The sequence below is a fragment of the Rousettus aegyptiacus genome, unplaced genomic scaffold, assembly GCF_014176215.1.
Source record: "Rousettus aegyptiacus isolate mRouAeg1 unplaced genomic scaffold, mRouAeg1.p scaffold_m13_p_1, whole genome shotgun sequence".
NCBI classification, from domain to species: domain Eukaryota; kingdom Metazoa; phylum Chordata; class Mammalia; order Chiroptera; family Pteropodidae; genus Rousettus; species Rousettus aegyptiacus.
In genome coordinates this window covers 17,913,597-17,941,371 of record NW_023416284.1, presented here as the reverse complement: position 1 = coordinate 17,941,371, position 27,775 = coordinate 17,913,597, and the positions used below count along the sequence as shown (strand labels likewise).

Here is a 27,775-nt window from a genome sequence, read left to right as displayed (position 1 = left end):
TTCTCCAACTCTAAGGGACATTAATCATGTAAATTTGAATAGAAATTTACATTTCAAACTATGTGGTTAAGTGATTTTATAAGTAAGCATGCTTTAAAACTATATCATGAGCAGGAAGTAAGAAGAGCTCTCTAAAAATGTGACTTTATTAGTTGAAAATAATATTTATATTTGAAGTTTAGCTGATACTTTCATTTAAATTTTTTTACATAATTAAAAAATCTTTGCAACACACTCAAACTTAAAAGTTACCTACAATACAGGTAATTTTTCCTGAACAATTTGAAAGTAAATTGTCAGTCAACCTGATGACCCATCACTCCCAAATACCTGAGAGTGTAATTCCTACAAACGAGGACATTCTCCTACATAACCTCAATGAAACTGTCTAAACCAGGAAATAAATATCAATACACATTGCCATCTAATCTTCAGACTTCACTAAAGTTTAGCCAGTTGTCTGAAAAATGTTCTGTATAAAAAAAGGATTCAGTTTAGCATCACACGTTTCATTTAGTTCATGTCTCTTTAGTCTTCTTCAGTCTGGTACAGTTCCATAATCTTTCTTTACTTTCATAATCTTGATCTTTGGAAGATTATAAGCTGGTTTTTCTGTAGAATGCCCCTCATTTGGGGCCTGTCCATGAGTTGATTCAGATTATGAATCTTTGACAGGAATATCACAGAAGTGGCCCTGTGTTCTCACTATATCCTATCAGGCAGTAGGTTCAATTTGTCCCTTCATGGATGATGCTCATTTTATATCTGATCCTAGCCAAAAGGCAGAGAAGCAACGGAAGATGCTCATTTTGATCACTCATGTTTGCCAGGCATCTCCTCTGTGAAATTCCTCTTTATCTATTTGTAATTAATAAGCATTTTGTAGGAATGTATTTTAAAACCTTTCCCCCCTATTTTTTCTTTTTAATTTACTGAGGTAACATTGGTTTGAAATTTTTTGAATATCCTATCCTTTATCAAACTTTCAACTTACTCATTTATTTATATCAGTATGGACTCATGGATGCTCATTTTATTCAAGGCAATATAATCAATTATTTTCCTTATTTATTTTGTTTTGATTTTATTTTATTATTATTTTTTTAATTTATTTTTTTTATGGTGACATTGGTTAACAGAATCCAGTAAGTTTCAGGTGTACAATTTAACAGTAAGGCATATATATATATATAGCATTGTATTATTTTGTATGTAATTTTTCCCAGCTTTGGTCAGTGGGAGTCTCTCCAAGCTGCATTCTGTCTTTCTGAACATTTTCTATTATTTTTGAGCACCTCCTTCTGGCACAAAGTAGAGTTAAAGTATATAAATATACATGTGTATGAGTGCGCGCATGTGCGTGTGCATGTGTGTGTATCTATTTACATATCTATCTATCTACCTATATCACCTATTGGAAATTATGAGTTTACATTGAAATCTCCAGTTTTAATGTAATATATCACTGGTTTCATTTTAGTTTCTCCCTCTCCATAATTTATATCTCCTTTAATGACAGTGAGAATCCTGGTTCTATTACCCTTAATATACTGACGAATTTGATCAACCTCCTGTATATAACTAATCTTTCATCACTGCCATGAACTCCCCTACCCCATGTGGATGCACTTTTCACTGTCTTGGACTCTGAATTCCCCATGCTGGATACTCCCCACACATGGATGTCTCCTTACCTCTTTACATGACTCCTGGTGTTAGGCCACCCCTTCCATGGACACCTTCCTTACCCTACTTAGGCTTCAACATCCTGTACCAGATATCAACCATGATGCCCTCCACCCTATGCAGGCCTTATTCCTCTGCTCTGCCTCTGACAACCACCATCACGTGCCCACATTTGACAACCCTCTTCATCCTATTTGAGGTCTGACTTTTCATGCCAGGCTATCCCCCATCCACATGAAGACTCTCCCTACCCTGCTTATGCCCCAATATCCCCAGCCAGACTGCCCTTCTGCAAGGGTAACTATCTTGCTCTACCCTACCTAATGGATTTAGAACAAAATTGTTGGAGGAAGCTTTTTCTTATTATAAAAATCATATAAAATCATTTTATAAAATTTGGAAAAGAGCATTAAGTGCACAGGAAAAAAAATCTATAACCCCATCACCCACAAACATCTGTGCATCCAAATATAACATATATTTTATAAATACCACTTATTAAACTTAAATTATTTTCAACTTAAAATTTTAAAGATCATGGTTTTTCCTAAGTTTTCTAAGACTCTTAAAAGTAATAATAAATTAGCTAGCTCTAAATCATTAAGAGTACTGTCTTGAATTTATTAAGTACCACCTAATAATTTACTACTTGAAAGTACTGCACTTTACCAAAGTACCTAACCAGAGAGTTTTGGTACTGGTTAACACCTGCTCATTAAAAAGGAAAGTTATAATAAAGTTTCCCTGTATTTATTTTGAGCAAGTGCGGTCAGGATATAGAACCATTCAGTGAGTTTCAGTGTTATGTGCTAGCCTTTTAATAAAGTTTGTTGCATCTCTTAATTAAGGACTGTGATTTCAAATAATTAAGGGGGACAACTGACAAGTTTACATACCGTCCTAGTACCCATAAATGGAGAGCAATTAATTTTAAAGTTTGATTTGCTAGTGTAAATTTAAAGTGTTAATTATAACTTCTAAGTCTCTGGGCAAAGGGCCACTTCTAAGCGTCCCATGTACGCAGGCTATCTTCTATTTACGAAGAGCATTTGTTTGTACTTTTCAATGCATAGTAAAATACTTCTGCCTAAGCAGGAGTTTCTTTGGATTGGTTAAAAGGCTATTTTGTTGGACATAATTAAAACTTCCATTTGGCTTTGTGTTTGTGAGAGTTGCCAATCTTGCCAAAAATGCACAAGCAAATTCCAAGATGACAGACCTCTAAATTTCCTAGTCATAGAGATATTTTATCCATGTACCTAACAGAACGTCAGTCAACTGGTCCACATCTAACTGTCCTCTGAGATCATTTCAGCTTGTTGGCTTTAAATTCCATTAAGTTCCAAAGAGGGGTTCTCTAGACCCAGACTCACGTTCATCACTTATAAAATAGGGATAAGAATTATTATTATCCCAGCAAACATGTGAATTCTCATTACATACTAATCACTGTGCTAAGTACTTTACATGAATTTTCTGATTTAACAATCATAAAATTCACATTATCACTCTTACTTTTCAGATGATAGAACTGAAGCTTAGAGTGCTTAAGGAACTAAGAGTCACAAAGCTACTAAGGAATCGTGTCTAAATTCAAAGGCAGGCTGACTGCAGAGCCCATGCTTCTGTTTTATTTACCTAGCTCAGGGGTTCTCAAACTTTTTGACCTCAGGATCTTGTCACTCTCTAACCAATTACTGAGGACTCCAAAGAGTTTTTCTTTACTTCTATCAATATTTACTATATTAGAAATTAAAACTAAGAAAATTTTAAATATCTATTAAATCTTTAAATAATAAACTCATGTTTTAACATAACTTTTTATGTGAAAAATAATATCTTCCCAAAATATAGTAAAAAAAGGACATGGTTTTTTATATTCACAATTTTTTTAAATGTCTAGCTTGGAAGACAGCTGGATTTTTTTATCTGCTGCTGCATTCAATCCATTGCAATGTGTTGATTTAGTTGTACTGTGTGAATAAGTTTGACCTCACAAGAAAAGGGAGGATTGATAATTAAAAATATTCTTTTTTGATACTACACCAAAACTCGACAAAGGCCATTTCTTAAAGGTAGTTGCAATCTGAAAACATATCAATGAACATTCGTACTATGTTACATTAAAATCCATCGATCTTTCATTTTGAATCAACTCTTCTTACCCATGCATGATTTACATCATGCATTTCATATCTGAAAAATATTAGTTTGCCGAGTAATCCAAATCTTCCAAATGTTGACACATTTCATTGTACAATATAAGGGAAAAAAAATCACACCCATTAAAATCATCACAACTTCATCAGAAAAGTCTTTTAAGTATTTTGAACTTGTCGAGATGATGGTAGCAAATAAAAGCCTTGCAAAATTCTAATTTTCACTTGAAGCTTGAATTTTGTCATTAGCAACAAATACTGTCAGTTGTTAACTAACCCTAAAGTACTGCCTCACTTCGTTTTTGAGAAAATGTCTGCCAAATAATCAAGTCTGAAAAATCATAGTCATTTTTTCAAGTAAAAATGGTGTTTATATAATTCAGCTCACAACTCAAAACAATTATACAGGTGCTTTTCTCAACTGTTGTACTTAACTATGCAAAGTAACTACTTTATATGGATGTCCCATTTAATCACACAGAATATTAAATAAAAATGTATTTAAGATTTAATGACATTAATACTTTTTTACTGCTTCATCAAGAAAATTTCTAAGTTAACTGGCCCTTTTAATTTTTTTTTAACTGCAAGTTAAAAAATAAAAGAACATGTTGGTAAAGGATACAATGACTATTAGTACAGTTTGTGTCTTTGCCTTGACTTGTGCTCCACCCATTTTAACACAGTGAAAAAAGGCAAACAGCATCTTAGTTATTATTATGAAAATAATTCTGACCTCGTGAACTCCTCAAAAATAATCTTGAAGACCACGAGGGGTCTGTAAATCCCTTTGAGAACCACTGGCCTAACTTAAAGGGTAGTTACAAAGATTAAATGTGATATTGTACCTAAAGTGCTTAGCATAATAGTATCTGGCACATAATAATAGATACACAATAACTGGCTGTTTATAATTATTGTGATGATTGTGAACAGTGCTACAGAGGAAAGTCAAGTATTGGATATGAGTTAGACTCTAAAGTCCTCCAAACCTGAGATTCTATTATGATCAAATAACTATTAAAAGAATCATCAGACATAGATTTAAATACTGATCATAATCTGATACCACTATTGTCTGTTGCTTGGCTCCATAGCAGCAGTACAATATTGCCTTTTACTATTTTATGGATTGCCCAAAGATTATACTACTAATAATAAAAATTATTTTTAAATTATTAGAAAGTAAAAAACATTCCCCTACAATTCTGACATTCTAATAAATCATTTTAATTGTTTCTTTCCACTACTTGCTTTTGTATGTATACATGTGTATGTGAATATATATTTTATATACATATAAAAATTTCTAGAACATGGTCAGAATATAAATAAACGTATTAACAATGAATTTAAGGACAATGCAACATCCTTAAGTTACAATCATCAACAAGTTGAAAATGGTCTATTTAATGGTCCTAGGTATCAGTGCGCAGTTCTCTTTGGAAACAGTGTGACCCCACTAGAGTAGGGTGATTCTTATAAGACTATTGCTATGTAGGTTGTAGACTTTAAAGACCTTATGATTCTCATGACTGATGTACTGAAACCTACAGGGATAATAAGGCAACCAGAATTGGGGCACTTTGAGTTAAAGCTCTCTTATTGAAAGCATCTCAATCCATGCACTCCTACTGGAACCAGTCCAAGGAAAACAAGATTGCTCAGCTGCCAGACAGAATACTTGTTATTAACACATAAAGCCTACTAAGAACATTCCTGATTTCTCAGCAGTGTGACCCTTCAGAACATTGTAACCTAACTCGTGATAAGGTAATTCATAGTATTAACTCAAGGCCAAGATCAGACATTTACCTTAAGATGTTAGGGCAGCTTATAAAATTTAGCTATAGGAAGTCACTCAAATAACACTGGGATGTATGGTAGGAAGAAGCACAAATTATTCTGGCACTTCAATATTAGCTAACATTTATTGAATTTTTACTATGTGTAAGACATTGTATTAAATTTTTCCCACACATTACCTTTTCTAATCCTATCAATCACCCCATTTCCTCTGAGGTAAAGATTTCTATCAGACATAAAAAATCTGAGGTTCAGAGAGATTAAGTGAATTGCCCAGTATCACAAGGCCAGGATCAAGCAGAGCCAAGAATGCAACCCAGCTCAGTCTGACTATAAGCCCTTGTTCTGGATCACTGTGTTATGATACTTCCCAACATTACCAATTATATCCATAGGAAAAAAAACAGTGAATTCAATAAAGACTTTAAAAAAATACCTTCAGGGGTTTGATGGGCCCTCTGAAGTCTATCTGTGTACATAGACCCCTAGTTAAGAAACCCAGCACGAAGGATCTCAAGGCACCTGATATGGCATAAGTTTAAAATGTGAAAAAAAGGTAAGGCAATAATAATACTAATGATGGCTACCATTTCCTGAGCACTTATTATGTGCCAGACACTGCGATTAGTGCTTTACATATATTACCTCATTTAATTTTCGCCTACAGTGCAACACTCATTAATTACTCTGATGAGAAAACTGTGGTTCAGAGGGCTTAAATGATTTTTCCAAAGAATTGGGAGGGAATTGAGCTCATGTAGATTCTTTTTATGTCACCAGTTCCTACTAAGGCAAATAATGAATCAATTCAGGTAAAGGGTTTAAACGTATTGCCAAAACAAACAGAACAAACCTGAGAGACATATTTACCTGTATGACTTATGCAGTTCCATGACCTTCTCTTCAAGTTCCTTGGTCTGATTTGGGGCCAGTTTAAAATCACTAACATAATCTGCACCATGGAGTTCTGGGTCATAGTCTCCCAGCTCAGACTGTATGGTATAAGAACCTAATAACGCTAAAGTTGCAAAGGAACAGGGCAGGCGTCCTGCAATGATGTCCTGCCGAAGTTGAAGACATAAATAATATCTATAGCCAAAATAGAAAAGATGTTACCATGTCAGCAACGATAACAAAATACAGAGAGAAAAAGAAAGAGGGAGAGAGAGGAACATAGGGAGATAAAAAAAAAAGAGAATGATTAAGTAAATATGAGATAATATTAATTGTTCGATCTAGGTATTAGGTATATGGTTATTCATTGTACTATTATTTTTTCTTTTCTGTTTGAAATTTTTCCATATAAAAAGTTTTTTAAAAAACTATGTTGGACTTATGGTTGGAAAGCATTTAGAAAGAAAAGAGATAAAGTTGAGAAAACTTCGAAGGAGGTAAAGAGACCAGTATTTTGTTAAGTGCACTAAGAACCACATATACATACATATATTATCTCATCTCATTTTCACAAAAAACTTGTGAGGGGGATTACTGCCAGATAACAGATGAGGAGTCAGCCTCAAAGGGCAAGCTTGCTCAATGTTAGATAGCAATAAAGGCTGTTTGGCTCCAAAATTGACCCTTTCTTTTCTATCACACTGCTTTGCCAAATGTGTAGAGACTACCCTTCATATACGAAGATGACAATGTTGATAAATTTTCATTAGGATATGAACATTTTTTGGTGTAAGCCAAAGATGGGCGTAAGTTGCATATAGCTTCACACACTATCATCTTGTAAAACTGATTCCACCTGCTAGCTGTTGGGAATTCAGATTGGGATTAAAGCAGTTCAGTCCAACAAACCAACTAAATGTGTTAGATACTCCTCTCTGTCAGCATAACGTTCACACCTAAGATCTTGACCTCTGAGCGTTTGTTCTGACTGAGTTGACCAGTTTGAGACTGTTTTACCAAACAGGAAAGGTAGGAGGTATGATTAAATTGAAAATTCCTATGCTAATTAGAATCGTTATCCTTGCTTTGACCATAAAAAGATATTGAATAACATTGTTTTTGCTGTCTATAATTAGTCACTCTGTACATGTTTTAAAAAAAGAGTAATGCCAACCAAGTTACAAGAATTTTAATTAAGTTTCTCTAAAATGTAGATAATTAACAAAGATTTTTAGGGATTTGCTTTGTTGTATACATAATAAACACTGATGAAGAAAGATAAGTAAGTAGTAACTCTAAGAGACAAAACCTACTAGGCAGAGATATGGTATCTCAACTTCAAGAATGTACTAAGTATAACTAGACAAAGAATAATTTTTTAAAATGGTATAGACATTTCACAGTACTTAACAATCAGACTGTTAAAGAGTTTTAGGCTATTTTCTTATTTGAGAGAGATGACAACTGAAGCTCAGAAATATATATTTGTCAGAAATCAGATATTTGACAGCAAAAATGGAACTAGAAAGCAGTTTCTCAACAATCGACAGTTCAATTTAACAAACATTTGCCAAGAATCTACTATGTATAAGGCTCCAAGCAAGATGCTATGGCCATAAATGTGTGTAGTAGTACTCTCTACAATATACTGCTTTTCCATTTTCCCTTTTTCTTAATTTTCATATAGAATCTAACAAAGGTCATTTTCTTAGAAGAAATCAACAAGCTATTTTTAAAGAGTAAAAGATTTATTTCATAATGAAGTGGGCTCAAAAATTACTGAGGAAGACTTAATTCATGAGGATCACATACCTAATCACACACTTTAAAAGGGACCTAAGAAGAAATAATAACACTGAGACTTTAGCTTTTTTGAACTCTCTAAGAAAGAAGATGGTGTAAGAGGTGCATTAAAACAAACAAAAAGAGTGAAGCTATTTTATCACTATATTTATGTCTTGCCCTTTGGAGGGTGGTATGATTTATAGGTACTCTGTCCACGGCTTGGTGTGATATCCATGAAAAGCAAGGTTAATTCCCCAGCCAATTTCCTCCAGGCAAGTGACAGATATTTGAGGCTTTTTAGGCTCACTTATTTGTGAGCTTGCCTTCAGGTGATCAGAAATTATCTATCTTAGGAATAAAAGGGAAATTCCCAGAGCTTATTATAGTGAGAATTACTTATTACATATTAAACTATTAAAAAACTATTTACCTTGTTATATCTTCTGTTAACTGTGCTGGATCAGGTGGATAAAACTTTACATTAAAAGTAAAATTCCAAGGGACACCTGTAAAAACAAATACAAAAGAATTATATGCTTATATCTAAGTTTCTGATAGTTAGAAATGTCTAAAAGTAGTCAAATTTTTCTTTCTTTCCCTGTAGTTTTAATATTTTCATGCTTTGTGAATGAAATATTTTATTTTAAAAAGAAAAAAAAGTTCATTTAGATACCACTTAAGAGGTAGTTAGAGGATCTCATTTTTTTTACCTGACTTAATTCAATAATTTATTTGCAAAGGACTAAAACTATGTAGGCAAAATAACATGAAGGAAACCATCCTATAGGTCAATACATTTACAGCAACGATTTTCAAAATGTGATTTACATTCCAGTTTGGGTCTTCAGAGGTCATCTGAGTGATCCGTGAATGTTGTCTTTTGGTGTTGGCATTATTTATTTGTAATATCTCTCAGTACAGATATGCTTAATTTTATAGTGCTTCACTTTATAGCACTTAGCAGACACTATTTTTTTTTTTTGACATTGTGTTTTTTTTTACAAATGGGAGGTTTGTAGCAACCCCGCATTGGGCAAATCTTTTGGCACCATTTTTTCCAACACGCTTAGATGATGAATAGCATTTTTTAGCAATAAAGTATTTTTAAAGTAAGGTATGTACATTGTTTTCATAGACATAATGCTATTGCACACTTTATAGACTACAATGTAGTATAAACATAATTTTTATATGCACTGGGAAACCAAAAACATTGTGTGACTCACTTTATTGTGGTATTTGCTTTATTGTGATGGTCTGAAATCAGATGGGCAGTATCTCCAAGGTATGCCTGTATTATCTCAAATAACCAAAGAATTCTTCCATTAATATGGCTGAGATAGGATTATTTTAGAAATAAGAAGGAAGGAGTGATATAGGTAGCCCTTAGAAACTATAGCTCTAAAAAAAATATTTTAAGTATAAAAACTACAAGATATCAATCCTCATATAGTATGTGTGTGTCTTTTTTAATCTACAATGAAACTCAAAGTTAGGAGTAAAAGTTAATTGGAGAATGCTTTCCAATTTTTCCAGCTATGTGCTATCCTTCAGGGTTTTTCTAACACAACTGTTGGCTTCCCAAAGAATAGGGCCTGATCTCAGTCAGAAATAATATGATTGATTATGATGCTAAGAGCTGCCATTTTGTTCAGTACTTAACTGCATGCCAGGTACTAAGCTAGCCCTCTTATATACATTAACTCATTTAATTCACAGAAACCCAAGGAAGTCGGTACTATTGTTAATTCATTCTATATATGAAGAAACGGAAGCTTAGCAAAGTACATAGCTAATAAATGCAGGGTTCTTTTACTTCAAACCCCATGCTTTTAACCACTGAAGTCTACTATCCTAAAAACATCTATGTTTCAAACACTGTTGTGTTTTGCATCCACAGTGTTTCATCTTCAAATGTCACGTTTATTTCTAAAGTTGGTAACGGTACTATGCAAATTAAAAAATGAAACAGCTTGAATATCTTAATCAACATATAGTCTTAAGCATACTAAAATATTTAATATAGAATTCTCTTGGAAATGGTTGATAATTTCCATCAACTTTAGAACTGAAAGGCAAATTCCAGACAATATAACAATGTTGTCTCAGATCCTAGTATCTACCACCCATCCACTTCTAATTCTTCATACCAAAAACTTTAAATGGAACTTCGATCAGAAAAACAATCCAATAACTACCTCTAAAAAAGGGGGGGGGAGATGAGGAGGCAGTATTTACAGTTTAAATACTGTATATTAAAACACCATCTGTTGTTTTACTTTCTGATACAATAAAATCACATCGATCTAGCCACTATTAATTCATAACTCCCCATATAAACTTTTTAAAAAGGTGACTTCTTTATGATCTATAAAAATGTTTGGTTAAAGCAAATCTATATGGAAAACAAGATAGACAAGAGAAATGTTTAATATATGTGAATTCAGCATTTAAGAACTTTACACATAAATTTAGTTATTTCATAATATATATAAATGGCAATTTTTTAATTGAACAGGAAGAATAACATTAAGGAAATCAAATTAGCAATAATTTACGAAGTATAATATTTTTCATTTTGAGTTCTGTGTTAAGTAACTGATATAAAAAGCTTGATAACATCCAGAATTGGTGGGGGAAATAAGCATTTTCATCTATTGCAGATGTGAGTATAAACTGGTACAAAACTATAATTTGACAATAGCTATCAAAATGTAAAATGTATATATACTCTTTCACATAGCAATTCATTTCCAAAATGTATCTAAACATATACTTAAATGTGATTGAAATGATATATGTACAATAAATTGTTTATAATAGCAAATGTCTAGAAACAACCTAAATATATTTAGTAATAGAAGATACATCTCCCAGATATACCGTTAAGTGAAAAAAATCAAGGTGAAGAAAAGTACAAATAGAAAGCAACTGTGAATGTTGGAGGTAGAATAAAGTATGTATTATAGGTATGATTACATATGCATAGATTATCCCTGCAAGGACATACAACAAACTAGTTATAGTAGTTGTGGAGGGGAGGGGGATTGGAAAGGGGAACTCCTGGGAGGGAAACTGAGAGACTAGGGGAAAATGGATTGGACGGAGACCTGTTATTCCTACATACTCTTTTATAGCATTTGAACTTTGTACATGTACTACTTACTAAATATTTGTGTAGATACACAAATTTTTTAAGAGTAATCTTTACCTTCTCTCACTAAAATGCAAATACCCAAGGACAAGAATCTTTTGTTTTATTTGATGTGTATCCCTAGTCCCTAAAATAGTTCTTGGCTTATCATGAATGCTCAAGAAATATTTGAATGAATAAATGAATAAAATAACTGATCTCACATCATTGTTGTTAAGGTTATATGAGAATGTCACAGCAAAAAAAAAAAAAAGACTGTATAAAAGGATAGTTGGTACCAATACATAATAATTATATATTCATTAATCCAGACTCCCCAATGACCTCTAGTTACTAGACCAAATCAAATGAAAACATTTTTTTAAAGCAAACAAAAAACAACTCTATTTTTATTGGGCTTTTCCTCTCCATTTAACCCAAAATAAGGAAGTTTAACTGTATTAAAAACAATATCTAAGCAGAAATGTCCCCAAAATTAACTCTTACTTTTGTTAAAAGAAATTGTAAGAAAAAGAACCCAAACTTTCAGTTCCTATTCTTTTCCATATAAAAGATATAAATTTGAGATAATTCAAAGAAGATATCCAGTTTCACTGCACATAAGTTCAAGGTTAAATGTAATAGAAGCTAAAAAAGTTAATCACTAGGAATTAAAAAAATATTAAAGCAAAGTGTCAGTTAGCAATCATTTCTAGAATATGATGCATACAGTAAAGTAATACCTTATAGAGAATGTTTAGTGAAATTAAAAAATGGTGGCTAGAAAAGCTCTAAATTTTTTAACATTAAAATTTCTGCCTCTAAATAGACAACACTTCAATGATAATCCTGCTAAAAGTACATAACCTGAAGATTCATGTACCATGAGGTAACATCAGAAAAACTCAGTGACCTCGGCTCTTCAAAACTATCAATGTTATGAAACACTTTAAAGACTCAGTAACTGTTCCAAATTAAAGAAAACTAAAGGAATGTGACAACTAAATACAAAGTATCACCTTGGACTTTCTTTTTTATAAATGTTATTAATTGGGACAACTGATAAATAAGGTCTATAGGTTATAGTATTGTTTCAATGTTAATTTCTGGCTTTTAGTAATTGTATTATGGTTATGTAGAAACCATATGTAAAAAACCAATTCCTACTATTGGGATATGCAAACTCAATTATTTAGGGGTAGAAAGGTATCATGACTGCAACTTACTGTTTTTATTTTTTGACATGAAATTCACATACTAACCATTTTAAAGTCTACAATTCAGTACAGTTAGTGCTACAATTCAGTGGCATTGCATACATTCACAATGTTGTACAACCATCACCTTCATCTAATTTAAAACATTTTTATCACCCACAAAGAAGGCTCTGTATCCATTAAGTACCTCTATCCCTCAGTTCCCCAGCCTCTGGCAAGCTTTAATCTGCCTTCTGTGTCTATGAATCTACCTATTCTGGACATTTCAGATAAACGGCATCGAATAATACGTGGCCTTTTATGTCTGGCTTCTTTAATATGTTTCGAGGTTTATCTATGCTGTAGCAGTTATCAGCACTTCATTCCTTTTTAAAGCTGAATAATATTCCATTGTATGGATAAATCACATTTTGTTTATGCATTATCAATTGATAAACATTTGGGTTGTTTTCTCCTTTTGGTTATTCTAAATGGTGCTATGACACAACTTACTCTTAAACGGTTCAGAAAAAAGTCGTGCGTGTGTGTGTGTATGTGTAGATAAAAAGAAGATAAAACAAATGTAGTAAAATATTAACATTTGAAGAATCTGGATGCAAGGTATCCTTTGTTCCAGTTTTTCAACTTTTCTGTTGTCTGAATTACATCCAAAATTTTTTTCTAAATTAATAACTGAAAAAAAATCCTGCCTTCTGAGGATAGAGGAAACCAGGAACTTTCATATACCATTGGTGGGATGTAAACAGTTAAAATCTATTTTAAGGAGAGTAATTTGGCAATATCACTTGTATAATAAAAGACGTTTAAAAACCCTAAAGCCTTTGCAATAGATATATGACAGTCTTCTCTCTGGCTTACAGTGAAACGTTTACATTTTGATTCTCTTTTGATTAAAGTTTATGTCAGGGACACAGATTTTCATTCCTATGTCAAAGAAAAGGTTTTTCTAATTTTGTTAATTTTTTTTAAAATGACACTTAGGTTCTTTTTCTTAGCAAGATCTTTTTTTGTTTTTTTTGTTTGTTTGTTTGTTTTTTGTTTTTTTATAGTCAGGAAGATAATCTACTAAATATTCTTCTCCACTCCTCGTAAACTGTTTTAACTTTTCTTCCTAAAGACTCTTCTTGTATAATTTGTTCCTGAGTAATATTGAATATTAAAAGTATTTTCATTGAAAAGGGCTAAGAATTATAATTTTCTTGTCATGTCTCAAATATTTTGAATATTTTTTGCTGACTTGCATTTTGAAACAAGATTTTATAGGCAGGGTACAAATATGGAGAGTTGCCAGTCCAAAGGAATATTTTGTTTCTGTCTTAATAAATACAATTATAAATAGGGTCTAAAGGAAAACATTTCACCATAATGAAAGTGTTTTTAAGAAACAAATGAAAAACAACATTTATTTTCAGGTGATAAAGAGTTAAAACTTACTAATCATGATGAATAACATCTATTGCAGTTCCTAGAAGTTTCCTCAAAATAAACTAACAGGACATTTAGTCATAATTGGGAGGCAGGAAGTCTCTAACCTTCAGCTAGCCCATTGGGCCTGGGGCTGGAAAGTACTAATCTATACTTTTTTGACCTAGAAATATTTATCCCTCTACACTAGTTGGAGCAAGGCGTGCAGCAGTAATATATTCTAGAGGGTATGAAGCTAGAAGAAAGCCACAATGTCAGAAGGGACACTGGCAAAAATTCTCAGATTTGTATACTTCAATTTGGAAGAGGACTACTGAAAAGGGACAAAAAGAACAATAGAGAGGAAAATATGGAGAAGATTAGAATGCAATAGTCCAGAACAATTTTAAAGGAACAGAATCAGGCCGCACACTCCTAATTGAAGGCTACTATAGTTTCAACCACTACCCTTTTGAGAACTGACTCCCATATCCTTTTTCTCTTCTCATCTTTGTTCTAGTCTATCTTGTTTCTACTGTTCCTATTGTCTCCAACTTTGCCTAGTTGTAAAAAAAAAAAAAAAATCAAGATCTGACCTACATCTCAACAGTGTCCATCCCTCTCTATCTTTCTATTATGGAGCCTCCTCCTTCTAAGGGAAGGCTTTATCTCCATTTCAAAGTCATCTGCTATAGTCAGGATTCTAAGGTGACACACAGCCAGAAAATGGTTGGAAATCCTGTGACCTACTAAAAGAAAGAAGAATAAAAAAGGCAATGTTCACTTACCACGAACCTGCTTTTTTATTTCTTTGGCAGAGTCCAGCCATGTCTGTAAAAAGAAGAAAAGGCATTCACACAGCGCTCTAAAACATAAACAAGATGGTACGAGAAGCAGGATTATTGACCATTTAGGTTGACTTACACATCCAAATCAACCTAAATTTCAAAGATTTTTTGCATTAATTTCGCATAGCATAGTAACTGTGAGCAGAGAAACAGGGAGCCAGATGGTTGGGCTTAAGTCCTAGCTCCATTATTTCCCACCTGAATGACTTCAGGAATCTCGGTTTTTTCATTTACATAATAAGATATTAGTAGTATTGCCTCTCTCATAGTTATTGTGAAGATTTAAAAAATTAATATATTAAAGCTTTTAGTAAATAAGAAATTCTAAAAAAGCACTTATTACTTTTATTATACTATAAAGACTAGGACAGATTATTGACATCACCCAAATCTTATTTTTCCTTCTAACTCTGACCTCCGGTCTTGTTTAACTTTTCTATGTCAGCACAGCATTTGGCACATGATTCATGCTCAGTTAATGTTTACTGAATAAACAACTATTTTGTTTTCCTTCACTACTCTTGCCCACACTAATCTCTCCTTTCACTGTTCTCTAACCCCACTTAAAGTCTGCACACCAGTAGGGCAGAGCTTCTCAACCCATGGCAGACCATGCGAAATAATGTCACTAGAAAAGAGCCTCACAATTAACATCTTTCGTAGGCTCCTTGGGAAATATTTAAAGACAGAAATTTCTAAATTAAATAGTTTAAAACATTTTTACTGACATAAGATACATACAGAAAAGTACATAAAGCACAAATGTAGAGGTCAATAAAGTATCAATGTGAACATATAACACTGCGAGCACCCCAGGAACACTGTCACACCTACGCCTCTTTCCAATCCCTCCCCATTCTCTCCTCCAAGAGGTTTAAAATTGAATTTTAGAGGTATTTAGACAAGAGGAGTAAGCTGCCCCCTCTCCCCTCTACCAACAACGGCAAAGCACAGGCGACCACTGCATTTGCCCTACCCAAAGAATGCGCTGAAACCACAATCTTACATTTGATTGTATATCACTTTAACTGTTATATAAAGATAGTCACTACAACAGACAATAAGTATGAGAATAAATTCTAGTCTCCTTTTATTTCCCCTGCTTCCACAATTAACATAGATGATTAAGAAATATGTGTTAAAAAATACCAAATATAAAATTTTTCTATAATATAAAACTAGGTACGCATTTGTGTAAGTCCTGTCAGAAAGGCAGTAGTCTAGGTGTTTCTCCTTTGTCTCTCATTAAGATCAAAGAACTTTAAGTTGTTGTAGGTCCAAAGGCAAGGGATGACTTTAAAAGCGACTATTGATAAGTTTCGTGGAACTTCGAAGAACTATGTTTATATTATGTAACCCAGAATTCTTAACAAAGACTGATTGCTACCACGTTGGAGTGAACTCCTCCCCACCACAGTGAGACAATTCCACACTTTCTATTATTCTTAAGAGAAACCTCCCAAGGTAATTGAAAACTGCCAGGGTTTTTACAAGGATTCCATAAGCCATTCTATGACTTTGGGGCTAAAATTTCCACCGATTTGACAAAAAGAGGGCAAACCCAGATTTGAGTCAAACATGGGACCCCAAGGTATAAGCTACCTTACAGAACAAATTATTATTGTTTTAGTATCTAGACCTCCAAATCCAAATCAAAAAGTATGTACACGATAATAAAAATCAACATGCACAAGAATAGGTAATTTTATTCTCAATTTAAATTATTCAATTTAGCCAACAAATATTTGAGGAAGCCCTCTACATGCTAGGCACCATGGTTACAAAAAATGATTTAAAAATAGAGCTTGTCTTCAAGGAGTTGCCAGTCTAATGGAAGAGGTGAACAGTGAAAAATCTGTCTAGGTATGATAACTACTATGTTAGAAATATGTGGTAGTGTTAAGACAGAGCATGGAGTGCTCTTAAGAGCATAGAGAAGGTGCACCAAAATGGATTGGGGATAAGAGACAGTTAGGACATGTTTCTCCAAAGAATGTTTGGGAGATCTAAACTGAGGCTTGAAGGACAAACAAGAGTTAGCCAGGGAAATAAAAAGAGGAAGTAATTAGAAAGGCACAGTTATGAGAGAGAATATGATACACCTGAGCTGCTGCATGTAGTTCAACATACTTAGAGCACAGAGGTAGGGAAGAGAGATATAAAGTGGAGAAGAAGAGTAAGTGCCAGATCCTGGAGGACATAGTAGTCCATGCTAAGAAACTTGGACTTTATCAAGTTCTTGGCAAGGGGGTGCCATTGAAGGATTTTGAATAGAATGACATGAACTTGAGGAAACATGACTATAGACAGGGAGATCAAATAAGAGGTTGTGGCTGAGAATGATAATTGTGGTCCAGAAGAGAATGATGTTTATGGGTAATGGCTTTAAAGTCAAACAATCTTGAGTTCTAACCTGCCTCAATTTCTCCACCATTTACTAGCTGTGTAACCTTATACAAGACAATCTTTCTGAGTCTCAATTTCCTCATACATAAAATTGGAATAAAACTACCTCCCTTACAGTTATTGTAGATCAGATTATTTTATATATAAAAGCACATAGACAGTACTAAATATATTATCCTGATATCGATAATCAAAAGAGCCTAACAGGATAAAGTCTATGCGACAGACAAGAAAGATATTAAGGAGCTAAAGCAGTCAAAATTTGTAACTGAGCGTTGGTAAGGTATAATGGTAAAGAATAATTCCCAAGTTGTTGGCTTGGGCAACTGGGTGGATGTGGTACTACTTACTGAAATAGGGAATGTAGGAAAAGAAATATATTTTCAAGAATAAGAAAAAAGATAACAAAAAGCTAGAAATAACCCAAATGTCCATCAACAGCAGAATAAATAAATTATGGTATATTTATGGAGATATACATTTAAGGTATCTTTGGAAATCCAAGTGGACTATTTCAATAGATAGTGGATAAGCAGCTCTGGCACTGAGACAGAGGTTTGGATCAGAGATATAAATTTGGGTACCTTACCCACATAGATGGTAGAAGAAACCATGAAAGTAGATAAAAATCACCCAGGGAGCATACAGTAGAGTGAAAGGAAAGAAACTAAAACTAAACCTTTGGGGAACACATTTAAGGAAGGGAGAGAGGAAAAAGAGCTGAGAAGTGCAATGAGAAGGGGTGACCAAAGTGCTAGTAGGAAAAAAATAGGAGACTGGTATCACAGAATCCAAAAGAATAGAAAGTTTCAAGGAGGGGTAGTCAAGATCATCAACAGGGCAAAATGGACAAGTAACATAAGAATGAAAACTGCCAGATTTATCTTGGCAAGGTCAGTTTCAGCCGAGTGATAAGGGTAGAAATCAAACTACAATGAGTTATACCAAGTGCAAGTGAGGCTGTGGCACAGCTGGAACTCTCATTTTGTGCTGGTTGGAGTGTACACACCACCATGGAAAACCGTTTGATAATATCTACTAAAGCTGAACATAAAGGCATTCTCTACAACCTAGTGATTCCACTTCCAGAAATACGCCCAACAGAAACGTACGTAACAAAAGATGCACTAAAAGACATATATATACAAGGATGTTCCTAGCAGCAATATTCATTCATAAAAGCCCCAAACTATAAACAAGCCAAATGTCCATCAACAGTAGAATATATAAAGTGTGGTTTAGTCAAACAATGAACTATTTGTTATATGGCAACGAAAATGAACTACTGCTACTTACATGATGGATCTCAACAACATGATATTGTAAAAAAAAAAAACAAAAAAAGCCAGACCCAAGATGACATATGTATGATGACATTTATGTAAAGTTTAAAAACAGGTAAAACCGACTGATAATGATAGATGTCAGGAAGACATCTGTTATTTTGGACAGGGGGTGGGGTAGAAGTAATGACTATTAGGGGTTGGGGAGAGTGACTGGGAAGGGGACCAAAAGGGGATTCTCAAGTCCTGATAATGTTAATTTTTGCTCTTAGGGGTATATACACAGATGCATATCTCAAAGAATTTTTACAAAGTGAACATGTGTGATTTACACGCTTTCCTGTATTATATATGAATATATATTATGAATAATGCTGCTAGAAACATATACTAATAGATTAGCAGTGAGGAAATAGAGATAGTTATATGTAAACTAATTTCTCAAGGAGGATGATTGTGAGGAAAGGAGAAAGTTATAGTTAGAAGAAAACTGTAAGAATTTATAAAACAGCAAAATATTTAGAAGACAAAAGTTATAAAACTGTATTTTAGTACGGATCTTAAGATGCCCCCTAAAATAGCATTTTTGGATAATCTTCTAGTTTCTATCTGAATATTTTCAGTTGCAAGGATTCCCTTTCAAGTGTCCATCTTGCCAATAATATCTCGAGTAAATTAAATGAACATTTTAAACAGAACTTAAGTTTGTGCATTAAAAAAAATTGTTCTTTTTGAGCCTAAAAAAATGTTTCAAAATAATATAGAGATGAAGAGCAGCAATATCCTGATACAGATCTCTGTTCATTCAACTGAATAATTACAGGTCTCGCATGTCCTCTCTTATTTCAAGACACCTTCTCATATGTTGCTCCTTTCACTATCCACATTTCTTCATCTGAAAGATTCCTGACTATCTCTTATAATTCGGATCTTATGTTACGTTCTGCAAAAAACTCTTTCAATGTTGGTACTCATCTTACTGATGTCCCCTAGTCAGTCTGGGAGTTCCCTGAAGAAAGAGACTGTCTTTTATAGCTCTCTCCAGCACATAGCAGATGCTATCTACTCAATAAATGTTAGCCGAATGAATGAATGAATGAAGATTGAATGAAGAACTAAAATAAACCAGAATACTGATAATAAAGTTTAACTAAGGTGATGGCATTTCAGGAGGTAAAATGAATAGCACCTTTTCACATCTTTTGCAGCAATTATAATCTTAGGTCATGAAGTTCTAAGAAAAGAACCCTAATAAAGAATATGCTGAGTTAGCCATCAGCTACCCTTATCTGGAAGTCCAAAAACCTGATACATATACATAAGTGATTTATACACATCCTTGTCTTTTGAGGTAAAAAATTTATAAGTTCTACAAGCCTGTCTTCCTTAACTCAAGAAAAAGCCATTGTTTATGATTTGTTTATTGCTTTCAATTCACTGCTCCAAGATATGTTTATAGAAACTACTCTTTACGTGGTAACACACACACACACACACACACACACACACACACACACTTAAAATCTCTACTGACGTTAACCCAAATCTTCCTAGGAAAAGACAACATCTTCAAAACAACCTCCCTTCTCTGCAAGTATGTTTACAAAATTCATTTTAGTCTTTCTAATTTGCCAGACAATAAAGATATAATCATCACTGGCACTTGTCTTCAAAGCCAGTCATAAATCAATGGAAAACAACCCACCCTTTCAGGTAGCTATATATTAAATTTCTCACACTTTTGATTTAATATTCACTTCACTGATGTTTGCTATTTGCCTTTGCAAAGTGAAAGAAAGAATCTCCTGGCTATCTTTCCATAGTTTATTATCTGACTTCAAAGATAAGAAAATTCATCCATACAGAAAATGGAAGAAAGGAGAAAGAAGGCCACATACTATTGAACTGAATAAACCTCTAATTTAAAATTCTTATTATTTACTATAAGAGCCCTTTTTTCTTTCTCTTTTTTTTTTTTTTTTTTTTTTTTGCTTAGAGAGGGAATTGAGAGATAGGAAGGGGGTGCAAGGAGGAATTGATATGAATAACTTTTCTTCTAAGGAAAAAAATTCTTGAGTCATCATAAATAATTCTAAGCAGGAATAAAATATAGGAAGCAAGTACTTAACTCATATAACTGCTTCATAGTGGTAATAAATCCCTCACAGAGCTATAGAAGTTGGCTTCTGACTGCTTCTCCTCGTTTGGCAATAGGCCTATTATCATGTAGTCAGTAGGGAAAGAAACAAGAAAGCCATTTTACGAGAGGAAAAAGTCAATTCAATTAATCTTCCTTACTGATAAAACTATCTAATACTCTACAAACAAAACACAGATCCAGAAGCTCTTTTGGAGAGAAGTTGCATATACAAAGGACAAAGCTTTACGCACACGAAAGAAGACACCAGAGACTGGGAATGTAAAGAAGATAAAATATTTATATCTCCCTGTATTATGGTTGACATTTCCCCCACAATATTAGTAAATAATTCTGTAGGTAGGAAACAAACAAACAAAAAACAATAATAAAATGTAAAAATCAAGGAAAGAGGAATAAAAAGCTGAAGAAAATCACTTAGGAAGGGGCGGCAGGCAACGAATTTCAGGAGTAAACTGACTGTAGCTTGGAGGGAGCCAATCTGTCTCCATATGCTAGTTTTCTCATCTCTAAAATGAGGGAGATGAGCCCCAAGAGCCTTTGTGTTTTCAGAATGACACAAAATTTAAATGACTAACAAAGATTAATTGCTTCACAGATTTAATCATTTCATTAATATCTATATACTTTTAGTGAGAGTATCTGGAAATCTGGATTATTGACAGTAGATATATAGGGAATAACAACTAAAATGAAGTAAAATAATCTGACTAGACACACCAATTTTAAGTAAAACATATGCTGTCCTCCAGTGTACCTTATCTGGGAAAAGATCAGGTAGATTATTCAACCTGAAGAATGCTCTAGAATGCACCTACCTCTACATAATGGCACACAAATCTAATTTTTTAAAGCAAAGGCTTTGAGTATTTGGTAATTTTTTTAAAAATAATACTATCATAATAACAATAATGGGTAATTTTTATTGCCAGGCACCATTCTACATGCTTTTATAAAGATTATCTTATTATCATTGCCAATTTACCAATGATAAAAGAAAGGTATAAGTAATTTACCTAACTCACAACTTGGAAAGTAGCAAAGCAGCTCTCTAAAATGTAACAAGATGTCCTACTCTTTCAATAAACATTTACTGAATACCTACCACACTTGAGCCAGGCAATGTGCTAGACAAGGACATTTTTTAGGAAATCACAGTCTAGTAAAGAAAACAGACATGGGCCAAGAATTGGGATGATAATCAACCCACAAGATATACCATTGTATATCTCAGAACCTTAAAGACAGAAGGGTAAGAGAGGAGAGGGAAGGAGAGGGGAGCAGAAAAAAGAAAAGGAAAAAATTCTACTAGCTTAATTCTACAAAGGGCAGGAGAGAAGGAATGTCATACAAAGGATCAAAAATCAGAATGGCTTTGGACTTCTCAATAACATTGGAAACTAGAAGGCAATGGAGTAATGCCTTCGAATGAAGGAAAATAATTTCAAGCCTAAAATTCTATACCCAACCAAGCTAACAAATAAATGTGAAGGTAAAATAGATATTTTTCAGACATATAATGTCTGAAAAAGATTACATCCCATGTACCATTTCTCACCAGGAGTGCTCTATCAAAACACAAGAAAAAGCTAGGATAAAGGAACCAGGAGAAACATCACAGGAAAGAGGCAAAGCAAATCTCTAGAATGATGATGATAAGAAACACCAGGGACAGCTATATATATACAAGCCAGAAAAGAATAACCCATCCAGACTAGAGAAACATGACTCAAGAGACACCATAGTAAGGAAGAACCATCATCATCAAGATGGGTTTTGCTCCTGTGTTGGCCCTTTATCCTAACAATGCTAAGGAAGTCTTCCCCAGATTCATTTTTGTACAAGTTTGCTTGGACCATGTGCTAATGAAATTCCTGCTCTTTCTTCTATACCCTACTTACTGCATCAGCTAAAGACCCTCATTTTAACACAAAGAAAAATTCTGCATTGACCTATTTCTGAGAGCTGAAGGTTAGCCACAATGAATTTAGAAACAGAAAATATAGAACAGCCCAATACCCCTAACCATGTTCCTGCGGGATATCCTGTAAGAACCTGGCCCATACTACAGACCTGGCAGATGCCCTGAATATAAGCCTTATGTTTCTCAGGATTCACTTGCCCAATGACTTCCCCAGAAGGAGCTCTTATAAACTACCAGAAAAGTTAAAGCTAGATTATGATTCAAAGACATCAGCTTTTCTTTTCCAGCATTATTTTATCTAAGAAGGATAATGCCTTTTTTTTTTATTCAGAGCCAGGTTTGTATTGCTATTTAGCTTTTATATTAGGCACTTTTAACATCATTTTATTCATTAATATACAAATAAAGCAATTTAATAGTTGCTTATTAAAAATAAATAATATAGTAAAAAGTACTATAAAGAAAATAATATTTGCTGACAGGAAAGAGTACAGATAGCACCAAGAATACTGAAAAGTTTTCAATGCAACTAAGAAGTTTTATATCAATGTGGTCCCTAGAAGCTCAGCTGCAAGTGGAATTTCCTTTGCTGAACATCTTTAAATGAGCCAGTTTCCAGAAATTAGTTCATAGAAAAATTATTTCCAATTATAGTAAACAGGTTAAGTGCTCAGTGACTTTATTCATATGCCAAATTCAAGCATTCTCTTCCCTTCCTCAGAGTAGTTTCCTTGATTCATGGGAGAATTTTCCAGCTCACAGCTTCAGGAATACATAAAACTGTAATTTTATGAATACTGTTTTGTTTTTTAATTAACTTCAATCTTTCCTTACTAATGGAAATTAGAGGCTTCAGTACAAGTTGGCTTGCACCTTTAAGGAGACAAAATAAAAGTCCTTAAAGAACAATATTAATCTAGTGCTAGTGAACATAATTTTTCTGTTTGAATCATAGTCATTCATGGAAGGAACAAACTCTTGCAAACTGCTAGGTAACTACTAGTACTATATTCTACAAATATGTTTTATTTAGGCAAAGGGTAGTTCCATGTCCTCTAGTTTGTATTATGGAGCTCAAATAATCCAATCTATAGAGTTTGCAGTTGTTAAAGGCTGCTGCCCCTCAACCTCTCTTAATACATATAAATTATTTTGGAAAAAGAATCAACTAAAATGTCTTGAATACATTGTGCTGAAGACTGTCTCTCCATGACCTGGTCCCATGTAGCTTTTCAGATTCATCTATTACCCTATTACTCACTCTCTATGCTTAGCCAGGCTAGATGGCTCTTAGTTCCTCCAGTGTCACTTCCTCAACTCCAAGCCATCCTCTTACTTCATTTGCCCATTTTAACCTTCGGGTCTCAGCTTAGACATCATCTCCCCAGGAAAGACTTTACTTTCCTGGACATACCTCCCATGACACCTGTACTTCCTCTTGTATGACACTCATCACACTAAACTGTTAGATCCAGAGAGCAGAGACCATGTCTACCTTATTCACAGCTGTATCCATATCATCTAGTATAGTATCTGCAAATATTTGTGAAACTCAGCTACAGTTTTCATCATTCGATTTTAAGCTAAATATTTGTAATTTTAAGTTCATTGACCCAAGAAATAATTCAAGTTTTCTAAAGTAAATACCTTACTTTTAACCTTGCTTCCCTCTTCCATGTTCTCACACTTTCTCTCACTTCCTTCAAAGTTAACTACCAGTTTCTTTTAGGCTGGAAGAAAATATCAGATTCACTAAATGACTGTTTCAATAATATTGAGACTTTATTCTCTTTTATAATGTTACTCTCAAATTATAAGTATATATAATAATTATCCTATAATTATGTTAATAGAACTATCCATTCAACGAATATTTATTATGAAGCTCCTACATATTAGATATAATACTAATTGCATAATACATAAAGTTATTGGTATCTACTTGCTAATTAGGATATCATAGCTCTATACTTTCTCTGTCTTTTAAAAAATATATAGTAGATACTTTCAATGATGAAAGAACATACCAGCAATGGTCTTCTCTTTAAAATGTTCATTCTAGAGGGAAAATCTGAGATACAAGAATAGGCAAAAATAACTCTAAGTACACTGTGTCTTGGAGAGGCAGGAATAAACACATTAACAACAAAAACAAATTTTTGTCAGCTTCTTACATTACAAGCAATCTCCTCACCTTAGAGGTTTCATTATCCCAAATGGCTAGACCAAAGTAGTCTTCTTCCAAAAGATTGAGGTGCTCACACACTCGTTTAAGCAAATCTTGTCCCTTAGCATGTTTCTGCAAAGATATACATACTTTAGTTGAAGTTTCCTCTTATTCCTGTATTCAACACCAAATGAAATAAAGTATAATTTTCTAATTTCCTCTTTCATCCTTTGTAACTAACACTTTCAGATGGCCACACAGTGTAAGTAGAACAATATGAGTTATAAAAATCTTGTTTCATAATTTGTCAGCTAAAATATGCAACACATTTATAGCAGCTTAGAAATAGTGCTACAATTCAAAGCAAAATTCCACCTTCCCTCCATCTACCACCACCTTCCCACTTCCATTCTAAACATCACATTCTTTATTTTTGGTGCAATATTTCCTGAAGCTTGCTATGGGCTGCTGCCAGTCACTGTGACCACCTGAATTAACTAAATAAACTGCTGACATTGACAGTTATTAGTGGCTATGGAAATCATTAGGCTCTATCATTCTCAGACCAAATGTCCCAGAGAATGAACTATGTCTCAACTCCTTTCAATCTCTTTCAGAAAAATGAGTAAAGTATAAAATTCTAGATATCCTGCATATATTAACTATTGCAGTCACTATTTCAGTTGTGTTATGAATCATTTTCCTAATGTTTCTTTATCTAGGAAATTTGGGTACTTGTATTCCTGTTTATAGGGAGGAGACAACCTAACTTAGAGGCTAAGATTTAGAGTCAAAAGTCCTGGCTCTTTCTATGCTAGTTAAACAACTTGAGTCAATTCAATTAATATTTCTGAACATTAGCTTTCTCATCTGTAAAATGATAGAAATATTTACACCTGTCCTACCTATTAACTGGAATAGTTGAAAAAACAATGAAACATGCCAATTATGCCTTCTAAGAAAAATATTTTTTAAAACTTTTAAACAATTAGAAATAATTTTTTAGAATACGCACATAACATATCCTCCTCTCAGTAAGTTATTTTTAATGACGATTAGTAATTCGCATAGATGTTCATTCATTTTCAGACTTAACCCATTTATATTACATAAATTTCTTCATTTTTCTCACCAATGTTTTCATTCTAAATGAGAAATGATTTGAGAATTCTTCATGTATAGGTCCCTACTCCCTTATTTATAATTCCAAAGTTCTAAAAAGTAAAAGGTTAGGTGGGAGTTGTTTTGCCAAAGCTCATTTGAAGGCAAAAAATTCTGACCTGAACTGTTATGTGGCTATTTTTGTTCTTTATCCATCTTAGAATGAATCTTCATATATTTTACCACAAAAATAATATGTTTGACCAAATCATATGCTTGACTGCTACACATACTACTGGGTATATTATATTATATTACTTATTGCTTTTCTAAAACATGAAATATTCTGAATTCTGAAACACATTTGCTCCCAAATGTTTCAAATATAAGGGACTCATATCTGGATTTTGGAAGAATGAGTGTGGAATGCCTTTCCTCATCTCTAAATCAGCTAGTGGTAAGAAGCAGAAAAAGAAGACCCTAGGTCTCCTCTAGTTACCAGGTATAGTAGTTATTTTCGAAGTACAAGAGTGTATTTTTCTTGATTTATTTTTTAAAACTTAGAGAGGGGATATCTATTTATAAATACAGTATAATATTTTAGACTATTTATTTATGCTTTGATATATTTTCATTTTGCATATAAATAATTCAATTTGGAAATAATTTGTTACAAACCTAAGATATAAGTATATGTAAATTGTTTTATTAATTAAGGCTATTATTGGTAATAACCACAACAAGTGCTTTATATCAAGCACATAGTTGATAATAACTGCTTAGTTAAAAAAGTTAATGGACTTTTAACGATTTTTAAGGATTTTAACTTGTCTTTAAGGAGCAAAGAAAGTAACTGAATAACTGATACTTTTATAAATCTTGATTCAATTTCTTGTTCTTTCAGAGAATCATAGAGAATTTTAAGAAATGGCATTATTTGTTTCAAATTTTTTATATCGTCTTTCGTGGGGCTAAAGCATACATTAAGTAAACTAAAGCTTATTAAGGTTTAGAGAGTAGAGCAGAAATAAAGAGATAATAATTTTTTTTGACAAATACAATTATGGGGATAGCTGGATCTGATATCAAAAATTGAGGCTATCCTGAGAAATCTAGTCATGGAAGGTCACTCTATAAATACTTTTCTTAAAACAAAATTGTTTTGGATTATAAAAGTAACACATGCTCAATTCACAAGATTTAGCAGATGCAGAAAAAACTGGAGAAGCAAACAGGCCCACTTATAAGCCCTCCACACCTCTGCTTCCAGAAAATCACTATTAACATTTCAGCTCATAGAAGTAGTCAAACTGGGTTTTATCTCAGGCCATGGCACCACTTACCCAACCCTACATGAAATAATTTGTAAGCATTCTAATCATTGAAAATTAAAATGCACTCACCTCCACAACACATTCGTAAACCGTGTCATCCAACAAAGAAACCTTGCAATGCATGTTTCTGTGTCTTCTGATTGATTTCTGAGAAGCTTTCAATTCTCTTTCTGCTTTTGATTCAGGACTTTCTTCTTTCACTTCTATTTTAGAGCACTCTTCAAGTTCTCCTCCTTCCTTAGTTTCAAAATCTGGATCTTCTCTGCGTTCTTCCTGAGCAGGCTACATATCCATGACATCACCAAGTCAATAATAAAGACATTTCACAAAACATGCTGTACATACTTCTACCTATAATAATGCTACCAATAAAAACACTAACTGAAAAAAGAAAAACCGTAAAACTAATTTAAGCAATATTAAGATTAAATAATTACTTTTCTATAAAAAATATTATGATCTCCCAAACG

General features: G+C 33.3%; 1 protein-coding gene across 29 annotated transcripts in view; it reads right to left on the bottom strand.

The window, feature by feature from the left end:
- EPB41 (erythrocyte membrane protein band 4.1) overlaps positions 1-27,775 on the bottom strand; it is a 151,409-nt gene that overhangs the window by 57,201 nt on the left and 66,433 nt on the right. For all 29 annotated transcript variants that reach the window (XM_016131953.2, XM_016131954.2, XM_016131959.2 and 26 more), the window contains 5 exons: positions 27,375-27,587; positions 24,898-25,002; positions 14,873-14,915; positions 8,761-8,836; positions 6,522-6,740 (listed from right to left, as the gene is read on the bottom strand). In XM_016131953.2, the coding sequence (XP_015987439.2) occupies positions 6,522-6,740; positions 8,761-8,836; positions 14,873-14,915; positions 24,898-25,002; positions 27,375-27,428 (497 nt within the window). In that variant the 5' untranslated portion in view covers positions 27,429-27,587. The remainder of the gene's footprint in view (positions 1-6,521; positions 6,741-8,760; positions 8,837-14,872; positions 14,916-24,897; positions 25,003-27,374; positions 27,588-27,775) is intronic.